Source organism: Syngnathus floridae, chromosome 13 (assembly GCF_059516105.1).
Source record: "Syngnathus floridae isolate MCC-2025c chromosome 13, RoL_Sflo_1.0, whole genome shotgun sequence".
Classification (NCBI taxonomy): Eukaryota; Metazoa; Chordata; class Actinopteri; order Syngnathiformes; family Syngnathidae; genus Syngnathus; species Syngnathus floridae.
The window spans coordinates 11,563,679-11,591,511 of record NC_142425.1 but is presented as its reverse complement, the minus strand read 5'-3'; the positions used below and the strand labels follow the sequence as shown (position 1 = coordinate 11,591,511).

Below are 27,833 nucleotides of genomic sequence, written 5' to 3'. Positions count from 1 at the left end.
GTTTTTTTCCCCTGATGAAAAAGGAGGTGTCACTTTTTTGGGAGGCGTTCGTGTTTGCGTCCACAAGTGCACTTTTATGGACATTCGCTCAAATTACGACAACTGCACGACATCGGGGCGCTCGGACTGTCTTCGTTTATGCATGACGCACTCTTGTACTTGCATGAAAAGTTCATGTCATGATTCATGAGTGAGTCATGCAGAATAAATACCATCCCTGAACATGCTCCGGGACGGCATTCAAAATTTCTCGTAGGGGTCCATTAGCTCTTATTTTATCGCTCCCCCACCCCAACAGAATAATGTTGTCCGTTTGGCTGCCGAAACGCATGATTAAGTTTCCGCCGTTTTTTTTTTTAACAGAACACTACAAAAAACAAGATCCAATAAAATAAAATAGGAGGAACCGCAACTGGAGCGAGAACATGTGTTTGTGCGAGGCCCGTCCAAAAACAACTGACGTCGCCTTGCTTTTCAGACAGTTGTTGACCGGACTGTTGTTGACAGCTGGGAAAGTTCAGCACCTACGCACGTCACATCTCCCGACCCGAGCGCACGTTAGGGCAACCGACTGCGCTCCAAAATACGACCCGAGGAGTTCCTGTTGATGTTGCGCTCTGAAGTTTGCGCAGCGGATGTGTCAAGGGAGGAGACGAGAGGCAGAAGCCCCGGCCTTGAGTGTCTGTGTGTCCTGGCGAGAGCGACAGAAAAATGACCTGGTAGATTTATGGATTGGGGGTGGGGGGGCTGCAGCAGGAAGTGAGCAGAGGGACTTCGACACGACTACAAACAAAACTTGAATGCAACGAACGAACCCTCGAATCTTTGAAAGGCTTACCAAAAAAATTCATCGTTTTTATGTGATGCCCCACCTGACAAATATTTGCATTCAAAAAATCCGCGATATAGTCTAAATGCAAATGGCGACCGACGCTGCATTGTTTGAGGCCTGCTGCTGCTTCTTTAGCATTTCAAAAGAAGTCCTTCTTTGAAGGACTCGGATGCGAGGATCTGAAGCCTTATCTGTGCGGATGTTTCATCCGGCTCTTTCTCAATACGTGCACGGTGTCCTTTGGTGGAAACGCAATAAAAGAGGATCAAACAGACAAAAAAAAAAAAAAAAAGGTTCTGTTATCTTGGTCTAGACGGGAACAAGCTGTTCAGGTGAAAATGGTCACACTGAGCCCTGAATTTACCCTGCCTAGCTTAAAAATGAGCCTGGCTAGCTTTGCTTCACCTCTGTCTGTCATTAGCACGTCAACTTTTGCTTTACATGCCTCCAATACTGCCATTTTCTTTTCTTCACCCGAGCTTGGGACCGAAATAAGTAATTTTTTTATTCCGCGCAATCTGCCAGGCGCATTTGAGGTAGATGGCAACCTCGCCGTGTATTTTCTCGTGGCTAGGGTGTGGTCCGACACGCGGAACCGGATCTCCACCTTGACCACCCATGCGCTCACTCGCACACACATCAAGGTCCGAGGTTGAGCCAAGTCCGGGGGGGGGGGGGGGGGGGGGGGGAGGGGGACTCGGTGCCCTCAGCTGCGCCGCACAGGGCGAGGAAAGAACTCTGAGAGCCAAGCACAGCACAGACGTGGCGGCGAAGGTAGCCGACCGCAAGCTTTCGCTCCACATGGCGCGCGTTTATTCAACTCTGGGTTTGTGCTGCGGAGAGTCGGTGGCGTTGATACAAGAACCGCAAGGTTTGAGAGATCCTCACCGGCAGGTTAGAGACAAAACAAAACGGGAGAGTCATTATCAAGTAATTGCGGCAGAGCACTACTTTTCTTTTTAGGAACCTTTTTCTTCATTTTAGAGACGTGAACCTCAATTGTTTTCGATTTTTTTGCAGGACATTTTTCATTAACTGCAACATCAATCGTTTGTCATCTTTTTATGGAAGTCCAAAATCAATGAACTGATTATTTAAAGGAAGACATAAAACCTTGGGATAATAGTTTGTCCGTAAATGCAATCAACTTGTTTTATGTTAACGTGCGCGTCGGCGTAAACACAAGCTGCTTCCTTTGAAAGGGTTTGCACGAGAGCATTGTCTCGAACACGACACTCAAATTGGGAAAGCTGCGCCTTGCTGCCATGTTTTGCCTGCCGAACATCTGCGACGAGGCTCGATGGGGACATCTGCGCTACCAAATGTGCGTCGGGAACACTCCCGCTGATCGTGGAGACTATATGAAAACAATTTAGTTTTACCCTCGCCACACATTTTAACTCAAATTAATCTAGCCATATATCGCTATTAAGCGAGGAGGCATTCAAATTATACAATTGGTTTGAACTTTGTTGTGTTTGAATATGGATTTTCTTCTGGCAGTGACAAATAAATAGCTCAAAGCAAAAATCTTCTTACTTGCAAAACTGTCCCCCCCCACCACCACAAAAATATTAGACACTCACCGAGTTTGCGCCAGGCAGCCCGGTGCCACGCAGCTTTCGGAACCAGGACAGATCAGCACCCTGGTCAGTTCTCGCATGTCGACCTGCACGTCCGTCACGTGACCCGGCAGAGGTTTCAGCATCGTCAATATCTTTTCTGCCAGGCTGTCACCATGATGACCGACTGCACCTATTATTTTTTCCAGGAAAAAGAAAATCAATGTTTCTAATTTCAAAAAAGGGGTGTGTAAACATTTTACACTCTCTTCGTGACCTAGAAAACAAACGCGACATACCCGTGAGGTCCATGGTGCGGTCGACAAAGATGATGGAGGCCTTATTGGGGGCCGTCTTCCTGCGGTTCTTGGCCTGCGGGTGACTGGCCAGTTCCCCCGCGATGAGGCGACTCATGGGGCCCAAGGCGAAACTTTCCTCCCTGGTACCGGTGGCCTCCAACATGGCGTTCAAGGCCTCCGCCAGCGCCTTGATCTCCAACTGCAGCTCGGCGGGGAGCGCGTGCATGTCCACGTCTTCCAGGCTGGCGAAGCGCTTCTTCTCCGGCCGCTTGGCGTTGAGGGCGCGCAGGTCGGGCGGCAGCAGAGGGAAGAGGTTCGCAAAGGTGGGCACCAGAAGCAGCTGCTGGGACACAGTGGCGAAGGACAGCGGCACGTGCAGGACCTCGGCCGTGTAGTTCATGTCGCCCATCCACTCGCACAGCTTGTCCTCCAGCTGATCGAAGACAGGCGTGGAGGTGTCAGTGTCGGCCGCCGCTGTCACGTTATTGGCGAGCAGGTGCAGCGGGTGGGACACGGCCGTGATCACGACGCAGTATTGCAGGTGGCTGAGTGAGATGATGTCCTTCAAGGTGTCCACGGTGCGTCCCTTCAACAAAGAGCTAACCTGGAGATGGGAAAACATTGGTACATTTCCAGAAATGTTTCCAAATTTAATTTAACTGGTGATGTGGCTGTGTTCAGAACTAAACCATCACATTCAAACTCGTTTTTCATGCATCATTTAGAGTGCCTCGAATTAAAGTTAACTCAAATAAAGTTCTGATGTTTTCCTTAGGAAGACTGAGAAATGGTATTTGGAAAAGTTAAAAAATGACACCACATAAATCTGCAATCAAGCAGGTTTAAGGGGAAATTTGAACACTTTTTGTAAGAACTAATAACTACAATTGATTATTTACTGTCCATTTCGGGTGGTTTATCATGAGATATTGACGTTGACTTATCTTATACGTTATCTTCTGTAGGCTAACATGCAGTCGTGTTCAATTCACCTATCGACTACATTTTCTGAGCGCGTGCCTCATTAGGTTATCCTGGTCAACAATTTGCTTTTTTTAAAATGTATTTATATATTTTGGGGCTATTTTTGCTCACCACAAACACCGCCTTGGGCTCGTCCTCGCTACACGATTCGAAGCTGGAGAACTGCTTCACGTTTCGGGCTCCGGCGTCGAACAACGCGGCGGCACCACCAACGGTCCAGTGGAGGACTTCCGCGGAGGGGTCGTCCATGAAAACAACCGCCCGGTTCACCTTGGACAGAACCCGGTCCCACATTTGAACCGGGAATTGCCATACCGCCTCCGGAGTCACCATTTTGCCCACAAAACAGTCAGTCGGCAGCTGAGCTAATGACAACTCAGCCCGGCAAAAAAACAAACACGTTGATGACGTGTCAGTACCGCGTCGCGTATATTATACGTCACAGCCGAAGAGCAACGTTGCCATAGTGATGTGGCATTACGCAACAGCAAGATGAATAGATGGAAGGTAAAAGGGCTTCATTCACAATTAACTCTTTCTTCTTTTGTAAGTAGGTTTATTTCACATTAATGCTCATTATAGTTGCAGTATATGTGAGTAACTGCAGCCCTGGCAAATGCATCTAATGCTTAAAGTAATCATGCGTGAAATAATAGGAGCTAATTCAAGTCCCGTTAAATCCTCATTCCATTAACATTTAATACTTCCAACTGAATGTGAGTGCCTTTGAGCCGTGATGCATTCGGACATTATCAGACCATAGGAGAAAACAAAAGCAGCTTTCCATCTTTGCGATTCTGATTAATAATGGGGTTGGTCAAATCAGAATTAGGCATATGAAGCCAGTCTTCAGTTTGCATCAAGCTTACAACACTGCCATTTTGATCCCGTGCCGCCCTCCACTGTCAAGTGAAATCAAAGTGCCCTCGGGCTCGCATTGCAAAGGTCACCGATGTATGTTTTTGCTCATGTGACGTTGGGAGTGACCACAAACAAGCTTGAAGAACGCACTTGCAAGATTTTTTATGAAGTTCACTGTTCACAATCACAGCTCAAATTTTTCCAAGACATAAAATCAGTCGTATTTGGAAAACAAAAATAATTAGTCTGTTGACTCAAACATGGAGGTACCAGTGGAATTATTTTTATCTCCTACTCTTGACTAACTCCTCATGACAGAAAGGGGTTAGTGTCCCATCTGTGCGTGTGTGTGAACATGCTTAGTGGGGGTGTGAATGTGATGACTATAAAGAGCCTGTTTGGTGGAGACGAGCCAAAATGACCCAGTTAAGGTGTATAAAATGAGTTAATGGAGCCACGGGAGTTGTCAAAGTGGACGACAAAGCGAGCGAGATTAGGACGTGTCCTGTTTTCTATCCGTCCCAAAAAAAAAAAACGTACAAAATAATCTTGCATATTTTCTTACTTAAGATTGTAGTAAACACATTTCCCAGAATCCCATTGAATTTTCCCATTGAGTGAGTCAAATGTTCTATAAATGGCCCTGATTTGTTTTTTTTTTATTAATGCCCATGTTGCGACACAATCGCACATGCACACACACGGAGCCTCCTTTGAAGGCATAAACACATCTGGATGCCATCCCCTCTCTTTTCTTTTTCTTTCCACGAAGACCCCTTAGCTAGAAAGGGGGGAGGTCGCAGCAGTTTTTCGGCCACGCTAGAGCATAATCGCGGTTCAGTGGTGAATTGCAAAATTTAAAACTCTCGAAATGGATTGTAAGAGTCCAAAAATAAAAATGCAAAACATGTCGATTTTCATTAGCCCAACGTTTGGCACTATCTGTTAGCATAAAGCTAAAGTACATATATATATTTTGCTGTTTATGTCCACAATATTTAATTCACTTTTGTTTTACGTGTCAGTCTTAAAGGGAAAAACTTCAAAGATCCCCAGACGCTGCGGCTAGCGTGAGTAATTGTTTCCTACCTGTGGTGCTCTTGCAGTGAATGTTTGATGAGGGCCACAAAGTTGCATGCTTTGCATCGTATGAGAGCACAAACTGCTTAGGGCTAATTGCAAACCAAATGTGCTTGCGTGGCTTCTTGGCTCTCATACAACTGCTTCACGCTTGGAAATGGACTTGATGGATTTCACGCGGGCGTGAGGTGGACGCCGCTGTCGCAGACTCAGTGTGAGCACCTCGTTTGAGGCTTTCATTGAAAGTGACTTTAAAAATAGCTCGTAGCTAATAAACAACGTCGCCGATCCGATCAGACTAATTTATGCCTATCAAGACTGTGGTTCCGGGTCTCGGAGGGGTTCTGCAATTAGTATGACACGTGTCCTCTTCACCAAACACCCAAACAAAAACATCAGACTAAAAAAGCAATTTGCCTCTCCTTTTCTTTTGCTTCTGGCGAGGTCCCCATGGCGGGCCTGTTCAGCACATTTCTCCCGGCCAAAACGACACCGTCAGCGCTTTTTTTTTCTTCTTGCAAGCAGGGTCCTATTTTTATCACGAGGCAGGCACTATAACTTCAAGAAAAATGGAGCGTTATGGATAAAAGCGGCGTAAAAGCCTTTTAAAAAGAGCCTTCTGCTGGATGTTTGGCAGTTGAGGCGTATTTAGCGGCCTCTTGGCACGGCTTCACCTGCTGGCAACATGGCGACTAACAGAGGGTGAAGGAGGCTCGCGTGAGATAAAAATAGAGCTTCTATTTGGGGATCTTTTGAAGATAAAGATGTGAAGCTTTCCTGGATCGTCCGTGGATTGGCGCCAGCACACCTGGACTCAGGAAGACATACAAGCCCCGTCCAGCACACAATTGTTTATTATGACATTGCAGCTTGTGCACCCCGAATTGCAAATCAGTCATTTTTGCAGCTGCATGCATGATATGACCCAAGGGAGGTTCTCCAAGGAGGCCTTTTGAACCCTTCGAATTTAATGCGATCACCCCTAAGGGACTCCAAAGACAACATATGAGCTGCACATGAAAAGAGACATGAATACACCTTTTCGGCCTAGAGGGATGGAAACCAGAAGCGAGTAGAAGTGAGTTAACTTTACAAAAAGACGACAGTGGAAACGGTGGAGGAAGGAAATGTCATGTTGGAGAAATTGTGCAGAGCAAATGCGCGGAAAAGACAAACACAACCGATACCGAGTACCGATACCGCTTTTGAAATATAGATAATAATGGATTGTGATCATCACTGGCATGATTGTCAATGTGAAACTCAGCCAAGGCTTAAATATGTAACACACACCGATAGCAACACAAAACTTTGCTAAAAATAGCCAAGATCACTTTCATTCGTCACGGCAGGAGAGGAGAACACATTACCTCCACGGTACATACAGTTGTGTATGTGTGAAGTAAAATGTAGGACACACACACATGTAATGGGTGACATTAGGATGGAGGAAAGAACAATCTATAAATATCTTGTGTGTTTGGCACGCACACTGGTCTCTCACTTCCCCTCGTTCGACCCACAAGAGCGTCATGCCGCATTAGAACAAGCACTTTAAAATGTGGATGTGAATGGACAGTGGATGATTTTTTGTTGTTGTTGTTGAGGGGGGTGTAATATCACCAGTCACCACTAGATGGCAGACATAGCTGCACTTGCTCTAATTTTTAGCTGATTTCAAATGACAAGCAGGAGAAATATTAACATTTTAAGTGAGCAAAATGAGTTCTTTCACTTAACTGTCATGCCAGGTTGTTGTTTAGCAATTTTGTGCCATCCTTGGATGTATTATTATTATTTTTTTTGCAAAATGGCCCTTTGTACTAAGGGAAAAAAACAGCATGTAGACTGTACAGTTCCTGTTTTGTAAGATACAAGGATAAATTGGTTCGCTTGTGATGGGACTCACCTCGACATGCGCTGGGAAGCATTCCATTAGCGGAGCTGGACTTCACCTGGAGTTGACTCCAAAGTCTTATCCATCCATCCATCCAGCTGGAGATCCTTTGACACGGGGCCAGTCACTTCAAACACCAGCGAGCTTTGTTATGCTCTCTTGATTCATCTGTTTGTATGTTGGCTCGCTCCCGCTTGCTTTCTTCTGGCGGTTCCTCAAACGAAAGGCATATTGCAAACACTGCCGCTCGCAGATAAAAAGTCAAATGAGGCTTTCAATGAAAACCTTGGCTTGAAAATGTGATTTATATTTTAAGGGTGATGCTGAAAGAGTACACACAGTAATGATGTCAGAATTACAATTTTATTTGACCTAATTTACGGCAAAGCTATATTTTTTTAGCTCTGTACGTGTAGGATATGATATGAAGTTATTCTGAGAACTTAGTATACATTTTGCAAGTCAGTCATTTCCTGCCCACATGTCTTCAGTCAGCCTCAAACGGGAGCAGTTTGTAAAATTTAAGAGCAGGAATAGCGATTTGTGATGCCAGCACCATTTTTCCTGCACTCCCGCTCGCATTGTTCTCTTTGGGTCTTCCGAATGTTGTGTGTGAGGGCTAAGCGCCAGCGTGCATGGATCGAATGAGCCCGGAATAGACCCCGACTCAAGATTGCTTTCACGATCAGACAGCCACAGCTGCTCGACAGACCGCGTTAAACGTCACAAAACGTCTTAGCCAAAGATTTAAAATCGAGATTTATTTATGGGATTGTTTTTATGGAGAGATTGAGATTTAAGATGTTGAAGAGTCTTAAAAAAAGATATTTAATACAATGGAAGCTTTAAAATGTCAAATCAAGTTCAATTTAGAGATCAAAATGTTTATAGAATGAATAAAAATGATGAATTATTCAAAAGCAGGGTCGTCACGGGAGTTATGATCAAAGATGTCACAGGAGGGATAATTAGTACGGTTCTTTAACGTAAACAACCACATTTCTAAGTTCTCCTGTTTACGTTTTGTGTCCTTGCTCCGGGTTTCCCCTCGTCCGCGTCACCGCAAATGTCCAAATAAGGCGGATAGACGACCGAGCGTCTCCGCTTTGCTCTTTATCAACGGCGGAGGAGTCCATCCCGCCCTCGTCGACGTGTCACTTTGGATTTACACATGCTGGAGGTCAGCGAGTAGACCGAGCCCAAGGCCGGAGCGCTTCAGAACTTGAGAGAACATGCGCTCATGTTTTCTCTTCCGTCAAGGACTTTCTCTTCTGTTTTTATGAATCATTTCCTTTTTACTTTCACCCGATACACACGTGTGCAACATGTCCACCGGTATATTAGGAACAGCAGGTTCTCCTGGCGCAGTGGTGGGCCATATTTAGCGTTTGACAGGGGGGGAACGGCCGCTTGTTAACATCAAGAGACAGTCGGATGGGATGAGAGACAGGATGGAAAGCAGAGGGAGGAAAAGAACATCCTTTACCTGGAAATCGTTTCCCGGCGAGGTGGCGTCAGAAGAGAAAGGAATCGAAGATCAAGTGAGCGGATGTGCCCACGTTGTGTTTTTCTCAATGTCTTTTTATTGACCATTGAACCGAGTGTACCGATATCAGTTATACGAGACGGGCCGAAGCGGAACACAAACAACCACGGCGGACGGCCTCCGACGGATACGCAGCAACCGAGTCATTTTTCTGAAATCTCTTCAAAGTAAGAAAAATGAGTAAGGCCTCCACAAAGTCACCTAATCATGGTATTTAAATAGCATCACTTTTTTTTTCCTTTGAATCTGAAAGAAACGAGTCAAACGACACAGACGACTACTTGGCAACGTGATCAACGGATGTAGTACAAGTGCTTCATTCTGTATTTTTTTTTTTATACACACCTGACATTTACAGTAGAACCTCAAGCGTTCTGTGTCCTCGTTCCCAGAGACAAAAAAAAAGTCCAGTCTCAAACGTCCGTTCACATCAGGCTTCCCGGCCACGACACGATGGTCAACGTGATCCTTCCCCGTAGTTCCTTGAGGAGACGTACCAACGCCATGTGGGTCATGCCCCACGTACTCTTCCCGTTCACCTCCAGCAAGATGTCGCCGCACCTACAAACGGACACGTGGGTAAATAATCGGACGGCGAAAATCCCTACGCCGGTCTTACCTTATCCCGCCGTCGTTGTAGGCTGGCGTGCCTTTGACGATAGAGCGTATAAAAAAGTACTGGTTGCAGTTGACTTCCTCCTGGCCCCCCACGATGCTGAACCCCAGGCTGCCCGACATGCTCCGTCGCAGCACGATGTCCTTGCAGCTGTACAAGTGCCTGCGGGATAAAGCCGAGGGCGGGACGCTGTCTTTGAATGGACATTTTTGGGGACATTGTGTCATCACACGTGGACGTATTGGCATAATAATATCGGAGTCGGACAGCCTTTGTTGTTGCCTTTAATTTGAGGTGCGAGTCGATGGGGTTTGATGGATTTTTGCTTTTCCCGTTAGTCCCTCATGTTAGCATTGTAACTAAACACATGTATATGTAGGGCCTGCTAGCTTAATGCTAATTAGCATTTATGCTGTTTTATCCATTTGAGCCATGAAGACAAATGTTTAGCAATAAATGTAGTAAGTACTCATAGTCATACATTCTTTATCCTCCGTAGAATGGCCGTTTTTTGACTTTTATCAACTTCTGCAATGACAACTTCTGCAATGACAAACCTGGGCAGCTGCAGCCACGACACCCACAGCGGGGAGTAGTCGTTGTTGGGCAGCGGGCTCTTGGAGCTGCTGTCGGGCGAGGACGCCAGGCAAGGCGGCAGCTCGCCCTCTGGCAGACCCTCGTCGGGGGGTCGCATCTCCAGGACTTTGAGCACCACGGGCGAGGAGGTGTTCTTCAGATTCGCCACGGCTTCGCTCCGCGTCACCCCCGTCAGGTCCACGCCGTTCACGTTGAGCAAGATATCGCCTGCGGGGGGGAAGACGAGGGGAAGGCCGAGCTCTATGAAATATTAAATAAATATAACACGAGCGCCACCTGTGCGTTTGAAAAGAGCAAAAGGTGCTTTCGAGCCGCCAGCCAAAGGACAATTGCTGTGCGAGCATATGCAAATGCCATCATGAATATTTATTCAGCCTTCTGTTAAATTGTGGGTGAGATTGACGCGTTTAGTTTAAAATGCAAGAAAAAGTAGCTTTCGGCTTGGCTTAATCATGTCATGCATTTGTAAAGCAACGGTTGGACGAATGGAGTTAGTCTTGAGATGATAATTATTAGGATTTCCTTCCACCCAAAAAATATATAAAAAAAAAAAAAGGAGGGTGAAAAAGCAAATGTCATCATCCCATAAAGAGAGATTCACACACAGGCTCAATGACATGCTTAATATGCATTAAAGAGAGCCGAGTCAGCAAAATCTCCCTCGCCCGTGTTTTACAGTGATTCCTTGGCCGGTTCCATTCCTTCCTGGTACTACGCTAATGCTAACGCTTTCTTGGGGTTGGAGATAATTTGCAGATCGCTGAACCGCCGCCGCCGCACGATTAACTTTCATAATTAAACGCGTGTTCGCCAATCGGTACACGGCACAAATCCACCAGCAGTGCCTGCTGCAATTAAATTGTGCCAGACAGAGCACAACATTGAATGTTTTTTTTTTTTAGATTATTATGTTCATCGCAGACTGACGGTACGGCTCACAAAATGGTGGAGCCTCATGTTACCTTTGCGTATGGAACCCTCCTGGCCGACAACTCCGTCGGGGTCCACGTTGGTGACGTAGATGGGCAGGTCCCACCCGCGGCTCGACATGCCACCGGCGACGGCCATGCCCAGCGAGTCGTACGGCTCCTTGCTCAGCGTCACCGTTTTCTCGTAGCAGGCGGGCTTCTGGTCCTACGAGATTCACAATCCATCAAGTCCACATTCACGTTTAGATATTGTATTTGAGTGTGAGCTGACCAGCAGTGTCTGCTCAATGTCCACCGGGGAATACGGCGGGGGGCCGTCCAGGGCCCATGGAGCTTCTTGGAGGATGTCGGGCGTGGGCAAGCAGACCTGGCGGGACACGACGAAGTGGACGCCTTCCTCGCTCGCCTGGCGAAAGCACGTAAGCTTTGTAATGATGCTTCGGTGGAACACTTCATCCGGGCTAATTTCCGTTAGCTCATCTATGAGGGTTTGCATTACATGTTAGCATTAAGCTAAAAGGTTATGATGAAAACCCTTATTATTTTCATCCTTCCAGATATATTTTTTGATCGACTCTACCCTAATTTGCATTTGCCATCTGGTGACCTCCCACGCACTTATTCACACTTTTGCCTGACGACTAACGGACTCTTTCTGTCTCGTTACCTCCTCCGAGAGTCGCCCTAGTCTCTGCAGCACAGTGCTCGGTTCCTTAATAAGCCAGACCCGAGCCCATTATTGCCTTAATTGGCCTGATTTAATTTCAGGGCCGCTGGCTGTTAATCTGTCAGAAAGTGCCAGCTCGGGAAGACCAATAGGGAGTACCCGGTAGAGCCAGTCAGTCAGAACTTCAGGCCCGAAGACCCTGAACAACTTAACGGCAATTAACCGCCATTTGGCAAGAAACGACAACTGGCAGAGGCCTTTCATACTGCTTGCAAACAGAACAATACTGCCATTGTTCAATTCCCAGTTGAGCAAATAAACACCTTCCTTTTTTTCCCCCCATCAAAAACTTAATTGATAGAAGGTCTAATTAATTTTTAACACTATTTTAATCACATTGCTAACCAAAACAGCAGCACCTACAAATTCATGTTCCCTTCACCAACCTGTATGAGCAGAGCAGCATGTTCCGGAGCGCCGTAACGCAGATCGTGTCCATTGATGGCCAGCACGCGGTCTCCGACCCACAGCTGTCCGTCACGCGCCGCCAGGCCGCCATCCAGCAGGTCAAAGATGTAGAGGCCGGGCTCCTCGGGCCGCCGCACCAGCTTGATGCCCAGCTGCTCGTCAGGCGCGCTTTTGCTCAGCACCACGTGAACGTTGTCGTCCCGGAAGGGGTGCTGATGCGGCGGCCCGTGCGACGGGTGGCCCCCGGCGACGCCGCCCATGTGCCGGTGGCGGTAGCGGTGGTGCTGTTCCCGGAGGATGGTGAGGCGCAGGAGCTGGCACGGCTGCTTGAGGGTGGCCACGGCGTAGCAGTGGGACACGTTGCTAATGTCGATGCCGTTCACCTGATAAAATCATCAAACGTATGATACCGTCGTTATTTTCAATGAATCTCTCGATTATGAAAATAACGGTGATACCTTGAGGATCATGTCCCCGGGGAGCAGTCGGCCATCTCGGGCGATGACCCCCTCCCTGTAGATGTCTTGAATGAGGATGCGCACCAGCGGCGTCTCGTTGCCGCCGACGATGCTGATGGCGAGCGGGTCGGTCGGATCCGCCCGCGTGATTTTGATACTGGTCACTTCCCCGTCGGGGATCAAGTGGTGGAGCTGAGGCAGAGCCAACACTGAGGGAGGAAGAAAAGTTTGAGTGCAGCTGTACTTTGCAAAGAAATAAAAAGCCAAGTTAAACAGGAGAGAAGTTTGAGAAGATGGCGGAGCAGCTGTCTCGACTCCCTCAGGTTACTCAAACAAAACGCTACGAGCCAAGAAAAAGCAAAAAGGCGCTTGGCCTGTTGTCCTCGCTTGATGTTTGTGCAATTAGTCACCTACATCTGTACGCAATGTGCTTGGGAACGAGCTCCAACTACAAATCTCCGCCGCTGTTACACGCCAGTGTTGTTGTTGCTGCAAAATGGAGCCTTTTCCAAGCACTGATTGGGGAAAAAAAAAAAAGACATCCTTCATTTCGCTGTGCGTGCAGCGCTGCAATTTCGAAATGTATTCATCATCATTATTCATCTTTTTTCAATCTTGTATTTTAGGTTCCCACAAGGAACATATTGCGATAACAAAAACAGTGCAGCTCAGCCTCTGCGAGTGATGTCATTTTCTTGATTTTGGAAATTCCTAAAAAAACTGGGCTTCACTGCATCCCAAAAAAAATGAATTGTTAGTTTTATCCAATTGAGACAACTCGGCGTGACAGGAGTGGATTTTGGCCCGCCGCCACGACCACCAAAATGATGCATCCCTGCTTTTAGTTATTGTTTAGAGATGAAAAATGTCTTCTGGTCCCTCCGCGGCATGTTGTCCGTTCCCCCTCGGTCGTGTTACGCTTTTGCCGTTTCCAGAGTCAATATTTTGAGAGCGTATTGCTTCAAGATGGTTAGCGCACGGTACTATATCGGCCACGAGGCAGACGTTCTGACCACTTGTCCACCGTGTCGCTCTGTCTACACATGTCCCATTTCAAGTTAATTATCAGCAAAGGCTAATGGGTCCAGCAGGTAGCACGTGGCTTCCTCCCCGGTGCCATTCCGTCAAAGTAACTGACAAAGGAAGACGTTTCTGCGCCAGATCCCGCGGCTGTCCGAAAGCGCCTCGGGCGAACGCTCTCCCCCACGTCCTGATTTCGCCTCCCGCGACCAACTCTTACGCAACGTGCAGCTGAATTATTAAAAGGAACATCTGCTTGGGCTCGGAGCCGTGTCACCGTCCTTGTTTCAGCTGGGGGAGCGTCACAAATACACTTCGGGGAATCGTAAAGTGCACATGAGGCAGTTCTCCCTCTGGGCTCTTAGCTGGCCAGTTGTGGTCACCTCGACTGGCTTTTTGTTTTCATAATAGCTTTCCTAATATAAATGTTTCAGCACATTTACTTTACCAATGGTGAGGAAATTTTGTCTGTACAATGTCGTGGGAGATTCTCAGTTTCCAAAAGACACGTTTAATTTGATTTTAATAATAATATGCATGTGAGTCTGGTTAGATTGTGTGTCTACATGTGTTGCTCCACCGTTAGTGGCATTTCTGATTATGCTGTTTTTTTTGTTTTTGTTTGCTTTATGTTTAGTTTTGACAGCCAACAAGTAAGAGTGGCACTAAACAACTTCAACCGTGTTTGTATATATTATATGTACAACTATTTCATACAAAAAAAAACTTGTACAGTCAGTACAAGAATGTAAACAAACATTTCTGGCAATCTCCATAAGTGACCCAAAGTGGCCACACGCAATATGAAAGTGTAATAAAATCCAAAAAGGCCTGAGGAATGGGATTAAATCGTATCCATTGCTGCATAACAAGAAAAAAGATTCCAAAAGGTAATCCTCGTTATGTCGTACCTCCTGGTGGCACGTTGGAATTCCTGGCATTGTCCCGTTCTTCCAAGGTCTCATGGTTGACGGCAGTGCCGCTCTTGGTCCTCCGCAGGACGCTGAACGCCCGGTTGAGCCTCCGGAAAGAACGACTCCGCACTGGAAAAGGCAGTTTGAAGAGTGAGGCTGAGTGGGACTTTATAGACACCAGGAGACAACATGCCCGGACATGTCTGCAAAGGAGCTGCAGAGGTTTGCACCTGATTGGTTAACCACAAATCCTGAAATAGATTTCAAACCCTTGGAGGATACATTGTGGAGGTTCCAAAAATACACATTTGTAATTAGCCGACTCGATTTGTGCTTTGCTTGCGTAACGATAACATCCTCATCCCCATGTTGATGGTCACCCAACTCTGAGATGTTTGGGCTTCAAATCTGACGTAGGTCTTGGAACTTTGATGACACATTATTTGGCTTAGTATAATTTTTCAAAAGTTTAAGAAAAACTTTAAAAAGAAAAAAAAGCCTAACCTCTCCGCCCCCCACATCACTCACCGCTCCCTCGCCGCCCTGCTCGGAGTGGAGGAGATGCGATGGCTCCTGACAGCCGCATTATTCTTTAAAGCTGCGGTGGCTGCTGGCCGTGACAGCTTGCTCAGCGCTGGTGACGCGCACGGAAAAGTGCTGCTCGACGTCATTTGGAGTCCCCCGTGACTGAACGCTCAAGTTATGGGTGGGGACTTTTGACGGCGTTCAGGTGGGAAATGTTGTCACTTGCTAGCACTGGCTATATTTCAACTTTGATTTTGATTCTCTCTGACGACGTCATGTGCTTATTGGGCAAAATAGTGATTTATCGAAGTTGATCGCTTGTAACCAAGATCGTAGACCCCTGGAAATGGCTAAAAGGACCTTGAAATTGAAATGAAAGACTTTGTCAAGATGTGTAACTCACACTCACTCTTCTTGCTGCTGCAGCGGGCCGCCAGGCTGCCGGTGCTGCCCGACTGGCTGTGTTCTTCCATGCTGGCGTCGAAGGCCGGGTTGACCAGACCCGCCTCGTCTGACAGCAGGGCCACGGCGGCGGATGCCGGGCCGTCGCCGGGCAACGTGGCGATGGTGAGTTCCGACGTGCTGTCGGTGCACTCGCCCTCTTGAGAGCGCCGCTTCCTGTCCGCCGAGAGTCCATAGTGAGAGGCGCCTTTACACCTAAATCGAAAAAGAAGGAGGGGGGGGGCGTGTCAGACGATATGTCGGACAAATTATGCGTGGGTGATATTTTCATCAATCTTTTGTTATGAATAATGTGTCCAAGAAGTTGTTCTGGGTAAAAGTCAATAAATTCGCGAGGGGGAATTGAAAAGGTCACTGCATGGTGTTCTCGTGCAGTATTTTCAAAAAGTTAAACGCTAATCAATGAAGACAAGATTGAGCTGGTAAAAACTAATGAAATAAGATAATACAAAATAATCAGTCTCTGTACAAGAGGCCGAAATTCACCTTATCCATGCAAAATGGTACACGTTTGCCATTAAAGGTAATTGAATCCAGTTGCCAGCAGTGGGCGTCATTGAGTCCTTTTTATTCAACAATAGCCGACAATTGTTACAAAAACTAACAATTTCCAAATGTCCCAATAAACCACACATTTTGCAAAAGTCCACTCTTTACGATTTGCCTTGCGATCAAACCAGAAAGACCGAAACAGGAAGTGACATCTGTGGATACGACGTCATCAATGACACAATTTAAAAAAAACGTAATTAAATTCGACGATCATTACGTAACCACTCTACTTTTAACTAACTTAAAGGAGAAATATGTATAAAAAAACTAACTATTGCCTTCAGTGCAAAACAATCACAGTAAAAAAACAAAGAGCAGATTTCTTGTTATGTAGTTTAGGGGTCCCAAATACTACCAAGACAAATACGACGGTGTAAACAGATTTTTCAAAGCCAGGTAGCACAATGCCAGTAAATCCATTTTCCCCCTCCATCTACTTTTCATCCGAGACAGAAAATAGCTCCGCCTCGCCTCCCTCCACTCGTCTCTGCGGAGCCATCAGCGTGGACATTAACTGGGTCGTAATGAGCTGGATCAAACCCAACCTCGGAGAAGAAAAATCCATTCTCTGGGCCCAAGAAAGGGGGGTAAAAAAAAAATAAAAAAGAAGACAAAGCGAAGGCCTGCAGAGAACTGGCTGACCCGACTGTGTCCAAATTTCACTCGGGGAAAAATGATCCTTTGCCTCTACATATCACTGACATCTTTTACTTTCAGTTACAGATCACACAGCAAGGTGGAAGGAGCTTTACACAAAGACCCCCCCCCCCCATTCCTGAGTCGCCATCGATCGCATCGAGCCGCCGCACTCTTACGTAACACTGCCGGGGCCTGCTTCCGAGAGTTATTCCTGCTCGTTCAGTTAGTAAATTGAATGCCATCAAGCATGTCGCTGCGGCAACATGGAAGTTAACCTGCTAAAGTGGTTGAATAGAGCAATGTGTCAATCCACTTCAGAGAAAGTGTGGGGGGGGGCCAGTGCAGTCTCGATGGTCCGTAGGACACAAGCAGCAGGGAAACGTCTTTAGCAGAGGTGTTTCTGTCACTGGCGGAGCGAGGATTTTTTTCCTGGGGGAGCAATGGATATCGCAGGGTGTCCGCAAAACTAAACAAATCTTCAAAAAATGCTGCTGAAGATTCATTAAGTCCCCCATGGGGGATGGATGGAAATTTTAGAAAGAAAATCCCAGAAAAAAAAATGGCAACCATAAATCTTCCTTGGCACCTGGAGGTCCAAGCATATTTCAAATTCAGGGGAGGCCAGTGCCCTCACGGCACCCCCATTAGCTCCACCACTGTCTTAATTCATGACTATAGTGTATTTATGGAAAAATACACTAGTTTTACATTTATATACTTACATTCTTTTATTTTCTTACAAAACATTTTTCCTACTCATCAAAAAAAGGCAAAAACAAAAAAGTCTTTTTGGTGGGCCGGAATTTTATTCATTTCAAAGCTCGCGGAATGAGCTAAACTGGTGTGAAGAAATTTGCATAATATGTCTTGAACAGGCAAAGAGAATATATTTAGTGTCACTTCACAAGGAAAATCAGTTTCACAGCACAGTTGGTGCTTGTTTGAAGTGAAAATGTGTTTATTAATAGCTTTGTCTTGTATCTTCAGGGGACGGGGTCTTTCAAGCAGTCATATTGATGTCTCCATTTTGTTTATATATATATTTTAGCGAGAAAAGCATGACTGACTGAATGGTGTCTGCCGCTGCAGGATGGATGCCGGCGAAGATTGCCAGTCACTTTGAGATATTTTAATTTTCCCTCCGTTAGGCCGCACTAAAATAAACATCGCAAAACATCTGCGTGACAAACATTGTTCGTCTCCCCCAAGGCGGCTCAGTGAATGCTTGTTATTAGCGCCGCCGTATCCTCGGCCGGCCTCGTCCTCGGCCAGCCTCGTCCCCGGATCTTTCCTCAGATGTAGGACGGGATGAGGCGCGAAAGATATCCGGCGCCCGGTCTCCAAGTGCAGTCCCAATTACCCACAATGCTCTTGGGCGTGCCTGGATGTGACACAAACTGCCATATTCTTGCGCTGGGAAATAAACACCCGGCTCACAAGTCATCAAAGCCTGCGAGATTCTGCAATCCTCTTTGGGGCGCGAATGGATTATCCGTACTAACCCACATACTCTCGCTCTCCGCTCCCTGGCTGACGACCGACACCATGTCGCAAATTAACACCCCCCCCCCACACACACACACGATACACTAACCATCACCGCAGCTGTCAAGATGACGGCGGGTCAAAAGAGTCGCATTCTCGCAACCCGCAGGAATGCCTGGAAGGTTATTTAAAGACGAGAAAATCCCTCATCTGTCCACCATTACAGATGTAAAATTTAAAAACGGGAAAATATCGTAACTGTTTATCATTGTCGAAACAAGTCAAATATAAAATAAGAGAAGATGGAGAGCCAATTACCATTAATTTAATGCCATTTTAAGGAAACTGTTGGGGGACATTTTGTATATTAAAGTATCATCGGTATCGGTGCTTGGTATCGGTATCAGCGACTTGTTCTCGTCCTGGTATCGGAAAAATATTGGAATTGTGTTGCTTGAAGCTTCAGCCAATGTTGTCCCAATTTCTGACACAAGGCCATCGTGCTTGTTGTTTCTCTCTAGCGAATACGTTTCACATTATCTTTCCACACGTCATCACGTTAAAATCTTTGCGTCTTTTGTCTGCCGCCCGTCGACAACAAATCGACACGCAAATCCTCTAAGAGCACTCCGCCGCTTCCCCCGTCTCAAATTCATCGATCGTAAAAAATCAACGGACGTCGTTGCCAATTTAAGACTCTGACAGCCAATTTTCCCAAGCGCTGGGAAAATACATCAACGACACCTGACATGTAAAAAGCTGAGTGTGGGGGGGGGGTGAATAAATAAAATAAAGGGGGGAAAACATCTGCGGTGTCTCTGCCAGCCCAGAGGACGCCTGCGGCTATTTCTCACGGAAGAATGTGCGAAAAACAATGAGAAGGAATTTGCATGGGAGAAACCGCCAACAGGAACTCCAATGCAGATAGAAAAATGGCGCAGTACTGTGCAGAAAAATCTATTTTTGAAACCCAAATTTTGTCCGAGGTTAGTTTTTTCGACTCGGCAATGCAGCAGATGTTCAACGTTGCGCCGGAACGGCTCTCGGGAGCGATAACGGCGGCGTAATCCCGTTAATGGCGAATTAGAGAGGTGTTTATCAGAAGGAGGCGTGTCGATTGGATCCGCATGTCGGTCCCATCTGCTGCACGGGATGCAGCACGACCCAAATACAAAAAAAGCAGTACAAGTGTCTGCTGTCTATTTTTCTTTGCAAGGCGCAGAGCAGATTTGGCGCGCTGGGTCAACTGAGTCATGGCTTTCCCGCCCAATCAATATGTCCAATCATGAGAGGAGCTGGCCTCCTGATCGCACTGGAAGCCTGGTGATGGCACGAATCTCAGTCCGCTGTGTGAACCGATCCACTCGTTTGTCAGCATCCACTGTACTCTTTTTGTCCACCTCAACCGTGGCCAATTTCCCTGACTTGAACTGTTGTAATCCTCTCAGGCCCATACTTCGGGCTCCATCTCTACCTCACGTGACTCAGTGACCCCCCCTCGTGCTGCCAGGCGGCCAACCCTGACCCCGAAGCCTCGGCGCTGACTCGCGTGAGGGATTAACGCCGGCCGCCGCTTGTCACTTACGCCGTTGCAGACGAGCCAAAAAGGAGCGATGAGGAAAGGCCGACTTTTGCAGGCATTGGGAGGTCAACAGATTTAACCTTCTTAAGCCATCTGGGTGATAAAAAGCCCTCGAATGATTCAGAAGCTGATATTTCGGGGGAAATACGGAGAAGTTTATTGACGAGCCCGGCTCTCCTTTCCCACTCGCCGGGGCGTCGGAAACAAAACGATGGCTTAAACCGAGGTGACATAACGAGGGTACAAACGACGTCACTCCTCGTCTGACCCGTCGCTCACTTCGCCGCATGAATAAGTGAACGCAGCATGCATGATTCAGATGCCCTGCGTGTGCGCACACGTCTGTTTTACGTCAGCAAGCGACATTAACTTTGATTCTTTGATTCATTTATGTGAGCTGGAATCGATCCACTCAACTGCGTGAGATTCAAACTTGAGGATAGTTGAGATGTCGGGTGACGTCCATACGTCTGGATAGAACGAGACGGGGGCCCGGCCGAAAAGTCTAATTAGTCGAGCGATTGAGTCATGAGGTGCTCAGAGCCTTTGACTCGGAACTTCTGCCGTGAAATCAGTGACTCGTACAGTTGGGATGTAGCTAGCGCGTGCCTTCCGGGTTGCTAATCCCGTTAGGGTGCGTCCAGGCTGAAGTGTGATCAAACACCATGCAGATGTGGCATGAAGGGTGGAGAAGACGTTGGGAGAGAGAACTCACTTTGATTTTTTTTTTTTGGGGGGGGGGGGTTTACTTACATTAAACCACAGCCCTCTAGATGGCGCTAATCCACAAACAGTGGACTATTTAACGGGGCGGAACGATTGCTGTCAGCTCGGAAGACGAAGAAAAATGGAACGCGACCACGCTCTCCGGCCAACCGGAAAAACACGACGTCCGAGTTTGTCCGTCATAATGGAGCGATGGCGGCTGTCACGAGAGGCGGACGCTTGCCCTCGTCGACTGTGACGATTTGCCCCTAAGCTCTCCGCGCTCCAACTGACCCACATACAGTAAGTGGGCACTATTAGAAGCCAAGCGGGCGTATGTGCGGGCAGATGGAGGAGAAAAAGCACAGGACGTGACCTTCTACCCTCTCGTCTAATGTCATCTGACGGTCGACTGAGTGGACTTCTTCGGAAACAGGCGGGGTACACAGCCGGACTTCCATTCAAGGGCAAAAAAGACCTTAATAGGAGTTTGCTAATATTCGGTGAAATAATTTGGAGGTGATTTGTCAGCAAAAGCAATTTTGCTAATAAATCAGGGGTGTCAAACTCTGGCCCGCGGGCCAATTTTGGCCTGCAGTGTAATTACATTTGGCCCGCGAAGGCAAATTGTGAATTGACTTTAAGTGTCAGTACTAAAATTGCAAATTGTCTTCACTTTAAAAAAAAATGGAGCTGTTGCTAGCAATTTTTATTCATCTTTTTTTTAATTTGAACAGTTCTTACTAGTCTTCGATTTCAAAACTAGTTATTTATCAGTTTGTTGTGTATTCTATACTGTATATTAGAAGTAATATTTATTTGGGTTGATATATGACTACAATGCAGCCCGCGACAAAAATAAATTTGACACCCCTGTAATAAATCCTCCATTTTTTTAAATATTGTGTGTCGTCATTCGGGTCACAGGTAAGCTGGACCATAAACAGTATTCAGGAGCCCATCCCGGCTGATTGGGTGAGAATCTGGGTCCAGCTTGGACTTTTCTCCAGCCATTCGCAGGACTCATTCACAGTCAACAAACATTCAAAGTCACATTTAATGGATGGAGTCCTTAATGAAGCTTTTTTGGGGCCAATGTTTAAGGAAGAGTACGGAGAGAAACACATGCAAAAACAGAGAGCCAAGTTTCAAAGCCCAAATCTCCAGACATCTTATCCACTCTATCAGCGTGGAACCCAAACGTGCATTTTGTTATCCAAACTCGTTAAGCTGCCGTGTTGATTAAAAGCGCAACATCAAGGCTGGCAGTTTTGTGGTTCTCTGCAGCATCCAAAGAGTCCTGGAGAGCACAATGCGCTAGCTGCAGACGTCTACGATATGCGCCCCCCCTGCTTGTCGTCACGTATGGCCAGGAGGATATTTGAGGCTAAACACATTGTTTCCACACAATCATGGATGAGTGGTGTGGAATGGGAGGGGTGGGGGGGCAGGTCAGGTGGGGTGTTGTTGATGTTATGGTTTGACGGCGTGAGGGGTTTTGTACTCACAGCTCGGAATAGAGGATGTGCAGGTTGCCCAAATTGTCAGTGTAGTTGGCCGGGCTGAGCCAAGGCAGAACCAGCAGCAACAGAGCCTTCATGGTCACCTCCTTCCCTTCCCTTCCCTGCTCTGCTGGCTCCTCGCCGCGCTCTTCTGGCTCCCTCTTCGTTTTCTTCTACTACTCCCCACCACCCCCCAGCGCAACCACCCTCCTGCCCACCCCCCTCCTCGTCTTCCTCTTCCACCTTCACTACTTTACACTAGACCCCCACCCCCGAGCTAACCCCCACCGCATCTCCCGTATCTCTCCAGAATGAATCCTTGCCGTCCCGCAGAGCCCGGACAGGTTGCTCCTCTGCCTCAAGCCGGCCAGAGGACGCTGGAGGAAGAAGAAGAAGATGAAAAAGAAGAAGGTCCCGCTATGGTTACAGGAGGAAGAAGACAAAGTGCAGGAAGAAGAAAAAAGAGGAAGGTGGCACATTGGGACTACAATCGGAGATGTGCAGCCCCCCCCCTCCCCTCCCACGTTTAATCTGCTCTGGGCAGCGGCCAGTTGTAAGAGGATTTGTGCTCGTGTGTGTTTGTCTCCATCCCCGTGTGTGTGTTGGAGACAAGAGCGCAGGCTGTGACTTATACTGCAGCAGAAACCAATGAGGAGGAGGGAGGGTGCTGGTGGTGAGATGGAGCGGACCAAATTGAGACAGGAGGAGGGGGGGGGGCTACCTGCTACGTTGCTTCCATTGGCTCTTCCCTCACACACATCCACCGACATCGAGTCCGACGCACACACGTGCACAACCTCTGCATTGGCCTACGAAGGGGAGGAGAGAAAGCGGGGGGACGAGAAAATCACCCCCCCCCCTCCGATCCTTCTCATCGATGGACCACTCGCTGTGCGACGGATTGGTGTGACGGTTGGAATGAACCTGCCTACTTTATCAAGTAGATGTGCTAAAGAGCCTGCGGGAGTCAAACACAAGACGGAATCGAAGCTGCTGTCCGGCGTTAACACAAAAAAACGACTTCTTACCAGTAAAGCAAAATAGTGCGATGGAACTGAAAAGAAAATGGAGCCCAGTTTGCTACTAAAGTTGCCATTTTAATTGCGAAACTTAAAGCAATTGGATTTTGTCAGCTAACACACTGATTTTGTTTTTAATGATCTGAAATATCACACGGGCTCCATCTCATGCTGCGTAAATAAACGAGGCCGCGTGGACGTGCTTTGGTTACGTGACGTTTTCTTGCCCTATTTGAAGAGTCCGCAGGCGAAATGGGAATTGCGAACGGGACGCGCTTCGCGTGCGGAAAGCGACGAGGTCCCTGGAGGAGTCATTTAATAGGTTTCTACATTAACGCTCCAAAACGTTTCACGTCTGAAATTTCCTTGTTAATTTCCCACCCACGGCGGCCGATTATTACTTTGCCGCAATAATCATCCCGCCGTCTTGCTATATTACGATCACTTTGAGTGAATAAGATCTGAATTGAATCATCACAGTTCACTAACACATCATTTGGCCTTCTATTCGCCCACTGATTGACTTTGACTGAGCTTTTTCTTTGGATTCAAACGACATGATTCCCTAATTAAGTGTTCGACTTGAATCTTGAATCTTGACTGCGGTGCTGTGCGCATCACTGCCAACACGAAATGAACCCGAATTCCAAGCAAGTCCCGACACGATCAACCGTCAATGCCGGCGGCGAGAACCGACGGCGTCCATTTTGCATGTGTTTGTGCCTTGAATAACTATTCATCAACACTCTGATACCGAGCAGGATTCAACAAGCGTGAAAGCAGCAATGCGACCAGATGGCGCGGCACGGCACGGCGGTCTCAACCATGACAACATTTGAATCGCTGCCAGATTGCTCCCTGACCATGTTGCCAGCCCCTCCCCACTGTGGGAAGTGTGGCGGGGGGTGTCGTACGCAGGAACGGTTTATAATTGCTTCCTATTCCGAGTTACCGTGAGAATGTGTCGCCCCCACTACACAACGTGTCAGGAGAAGATAAACATGCTAGCATTAGCTGCTAACCCCATGCTTGTCACTCGCTAGCTGATTGCCACACTCAAAGTTGTCAAAGTAGCCAAAACTTTCTCAAAAACGTTTCAAGGTACATCGTGCTTTTGTTTAAATAATCAAAGATCCCGAATTACAACGCAACTTTTTGCCCCGTTTCTAAATTTAGAGCTTCTTTTGAAAAAGTGGTCCCATTTCATGCAAATGAGCCACCCAGGGGAAGAAACAACAACAATCACAAAGACCAAAAGATTTTTTTTTCTTTTTCGACAAACGGTGTCTGAGCCTCTGTGGCTCTGCCGCTCGTGTGCGCTAATCTTGCTGAGATGCACTAATCATGTCAGAGGCCTTCGGGCTAGCCTAGCGCTAATGAGCGTTAATGAAAACACGGGCCGACCGAGAGGAAATCAAAACACAGTGCTCTTAATGTTGGATAAACACAGGGGGCTGTGTTGGTTTGGATGAACGTTTTCCCTTTTGGGCACAGAAGCCAGAATTTGGTAATTTAGAGTAAAGTAAAAAAAAAAAGTATGCTGAAAAGGCAGGACAAGTTTTTTTTGTATGTATGAGCCCTAGATGTTTGCTCCAAAAGCCTTGTGATAGTCTCATCCTCCTTACCTGCTTTTGATGTGGTCCTCCACGTCACATCGGGCCAGGACTTGAGTGCAGTGATCCTTGAAGGGGCAAACCACAGTCAGCTTGTCCAGCAGCTTGTGGACCAGCAGGCTGGGCCTCCTGCAGCTCTGCAGCATGAGCGGTGCGCGGCACACCGGACAGAAGTCGCTCTCCAGCAGGAAGCTAGTGAGGCACTCCTGACAGTAGGTGTGCCCGCAAGGCGTGTCCAACGGTCGGATGAGCGGCTGCAGGCAGATGTGGCACATCAGGTCGTTGTCCACCTCGTCTTTATAAGTGTACTCGTGGTTCTCCTCTAGCTGGTGGCTGTGCCCGCACGAGGCGCAAAGGTCTTCTCGTGGCGACTGACGGCCTGAATCGAGGGGAGGTGGCTCGTCCTCCGTCGCCCCGGCAGGTTCCGGCTGCCCACTGAAAATGTTTCGGAGTCAAAGAATTAGAAGCCAGATTCATATCTTGCCAGCTTGCCTATTTTGCAACCTGTTGTTCATGTGGTCCTCCAGGTCACCAGGGTTCTGGACTTGAGTCGCAGCCACGTCGTCCAGCATTCTGTTCATCCGCAGACTACCTTCCTTGGAGTTCAGGGGCTCGCGGCACGTCGGGCAAAGGTTGCTCTCCAACGAGTAGCTGGCGAGACACGCCTGACAGTAGGTGTGTCCGCACGGCGAGTCTGACTCTCGGTCCAGCGGCTGCAGGCACGTTTGGCAAACGGGGAAGTCGAGAGGCGGCGCCGAGGCCTCCGCCATTGTGAGTCGAGGATGAAGCGCCGTTTAGATCCGATGAGGCGGACAGAAGTGGGACGCATCGGAGTTAGCTAGAAAAAGAATATATCAATCAAAGATGAAATGTTGCGTGGTTGACCAAAGTGGACCAAGCGTGAACACCAATAACCCAAAATAAAATAATCAATAATAACGGATTTACATCCAGAAATTTCTCATAACATGTACGCAGCTAGCATGCTAATTCTCTCTGTTGTGTTGCTACTCAGCCTTACGTCATACAGAACACAAGCGACGAGCAGATGGCTCAGTCAGACAAACGTCACCTTGGCAACGGGCACCTCGATGGGGTTTCGACAACGGGATGCCGTTCGGTTTCGGGACTTGTTTCCAACTTGTAGCGCCACATTGTCATCATCACACATTCAACAGTCAACAGGAAATGTATAAACTGTCAAAATTACAGCTTTATTTGATGACGCGTAAAAAGGCCAAATAGGATTTTCCATGTTTGGATTCGATTGCTGCCAAATGTGCAAACGGGATCCCGTCCAGATTGAACCTAAAAAGCTTTAAGCCCGCAGATGAAGATATTTTTAGTTTAATCGTCGCCGTGGAACGGATGACACACAACAAGAAATATTTTATTAAATATAAGAGACATGCACATGGCGACACGCATGCCTTCACAAAGCGCACACACCCACCGGTTGTTCAACTTGAACTCCCGACGTTTAATCAATAACTCGGCCCTCTAAGTAATCACACCTTTGTTTTGTTTTGTTGATAACAAAAACGATGGAAAGGCTCTTGGCGTGACAGGCTCATGTTTCATTTTGTTTAGGAGCGTACACGTTTATGCTTTGCTGTTGCCCTCTTTCGTTGTGTGTCTGGATCATTATTTCAGCCCAGATCATTCAAGTATTCTGCTCAAGTGAGAAAAAGCAACCACATATTTGTTTTTCTTAGATCTGAGGTGGTGATCTAAAACGACCTGACAAGTTCATTGTGTTATGCCGTGTCAGCTGATTTCCATTTTTCGACTGTTAACCAAAGTGGAGAGCAATTAAACCACACTTCACTATGCTAAAATAGCAGCGGCGAGTACTTTGTGGTTAAGAGGTACAATTTTCCATTGTTCTGGAGAAGTCGTTGGTATTTATGGTGCCCAGAAATTTCCCAGGGTGATGTGAAATGATGCTCAGATGTACGTAAACACAGTAAGCAGATAAGAACGCGGAAAAATGATGCTAACGAGTTGCCGTAAGCAGCTAGCATCAACGTGGAAACGCCTTCGAAATACAAAAGAAAACCAAATTCCGTTGAAGTGCATTTTTTTTCCTGCTAACTTGGCAGCGTGTTTGACGGATGAACGAGCAGCTCTGCTTGGACATGAAACTAAACATTTACCCCACGCAACAATTTAACATCAGGCAATCAAGTCACTTTTTTGTTCAGGCACGTTGTTGAATCATAGAAAATTCCAGGAAGGTAGATTTTTTTTTTTTTTTTTTTACCAAACGCCCTCAGTCTGTCTAATTCCCAAACACAGTAAACCAGACTTGTCTCAACATGAAAATGAAGATGCAGCATTTTTTTTTTTCTTTTTTTAAACGCATGCGCCTGTCCCCAAATTTAGAGCCTTTAAAATGATACAAAAGGGCTTCAGGGAGGATTTCAAAGCAAGCACAGCCACGTCTATTCAGGTACGGAATGTAAAGGAATGACTGTTTTGGGTGAACCTTTCAAGAACTTTAAAGGGACCAATCACAGCATTGTGTAGCAAAAATGCACAATGTCAACATGAATAAAGCAAAGCAGAATCAGAAAGCATTTGGAACAACTTCAATCACTTTGTCTTGAATAATAAAACTTGTTGTTGAGTTGGTGGAGGAAAAAAAAAAATACTTACATGACTTCATGAAGAGTGCAGTTCACCTGGACAGGTAGAATGTCGTAACACTAAACCGTAGAAGAATGGGACAGAAGGAGGGACTTTGTCCCCGTCCGCCCGAGTCGGTGGGGAAACTTTACCCCAGCAGTGCTGGTCTTCGGGGGAGTTCTCCAACCTGCGATGACGCTCACCTGAGACAGGCCAAGGTGAATGTGAAGCAGGAAGTGGCGGGGCAGACGGGGGTGTGGCCAGTGATACTGTAAAGAAAGAAAAAAAAAAGTGAGTTAGTGAGAAACCGGACAAACTTGATCACCCAGCAGGGGACAGAGGGAAAATAAAAAGTGAAACAGAGGTGAACGTTTTGGTTAGAGATCAGCTT

The 27,833-nt window shown here is 47.1% G+C and overlaps 2 protein-coding genes across 3 annotated transcripts in view; both read right to left on the bottom strand.

Annotated features, from left to right (window-relative positions):
- scfd2 (sec1 family domain containing 2) overlaps positions 1-4,086 on the bottom strand; it is a 39,408-nt gene extending 35,322 nt beyond the window's left edge. The window contains exons 1-3 of the mRNA XM_088393794.1: positions 3,789-4,086; positions 2,694-3,297; positions 2,419-2,587 (exon numbers count right to left, since the gene is read on the bottom strand). Coding sequence (XP_088249920.1) covers positions 2,419-2,587; positions 2,694-3,297; positions 3,789-4,010 — 995 coding nt within the window. The 5' untranslated portion in view covers positions 4,011-4,086. The remainder of the gene's footprint in view (positions 1-2,418; positions 2,588-2,693; positions 3,298-3,788) is intronic.
- Positions 4,087-9,075: 4,989 nt separating this feature from the next.
- On the bottom strand, positions 9,076-27,693 carry lnx1 (ligand of numb-protein X 1). 2 transcript variants are annotated; one of them, XM_088395124.1, is made up of 12 exons: positions 27,473-27,693; positions 25,319-25,652; positions 24,827-25,249; positions 15,659-15,912; positions 14,728-14,859; positions 12,797-13,005; positions 12,317-12,721; positions 11,475-11,609; positions 11,237-11,408; positions 10,235-10,481; positions 9,681-9,839; positions 9,076-9,622 (listed from the first exon to the last, which is right to left on the bottom strand). In XM_088395124.1, the coding sequence occupies exons 2-12, from the start codon at positions 25,582-25,584 to the stop codon at positions 9,487-9,489; spliced, it is 2,538 nt and encodes an 845-aa protein (XP_088251250.1). In that variant the 5' UTR covers positions 25,585-25,652; positions 27,473-27,693; the 3' UTR covers positions 9,076-9,486. The 2 variants fall into 2 exon arrangements, with proteins under 2 accessions (XP_088251250.1, XP_088251251.1); XM_088395125.1 differs by having other exon boundaries at positions 15,665-15,912; positions 27,473-27,685.
- Positions 27,694-27,833: the final 140 nt, after the last annotated feature.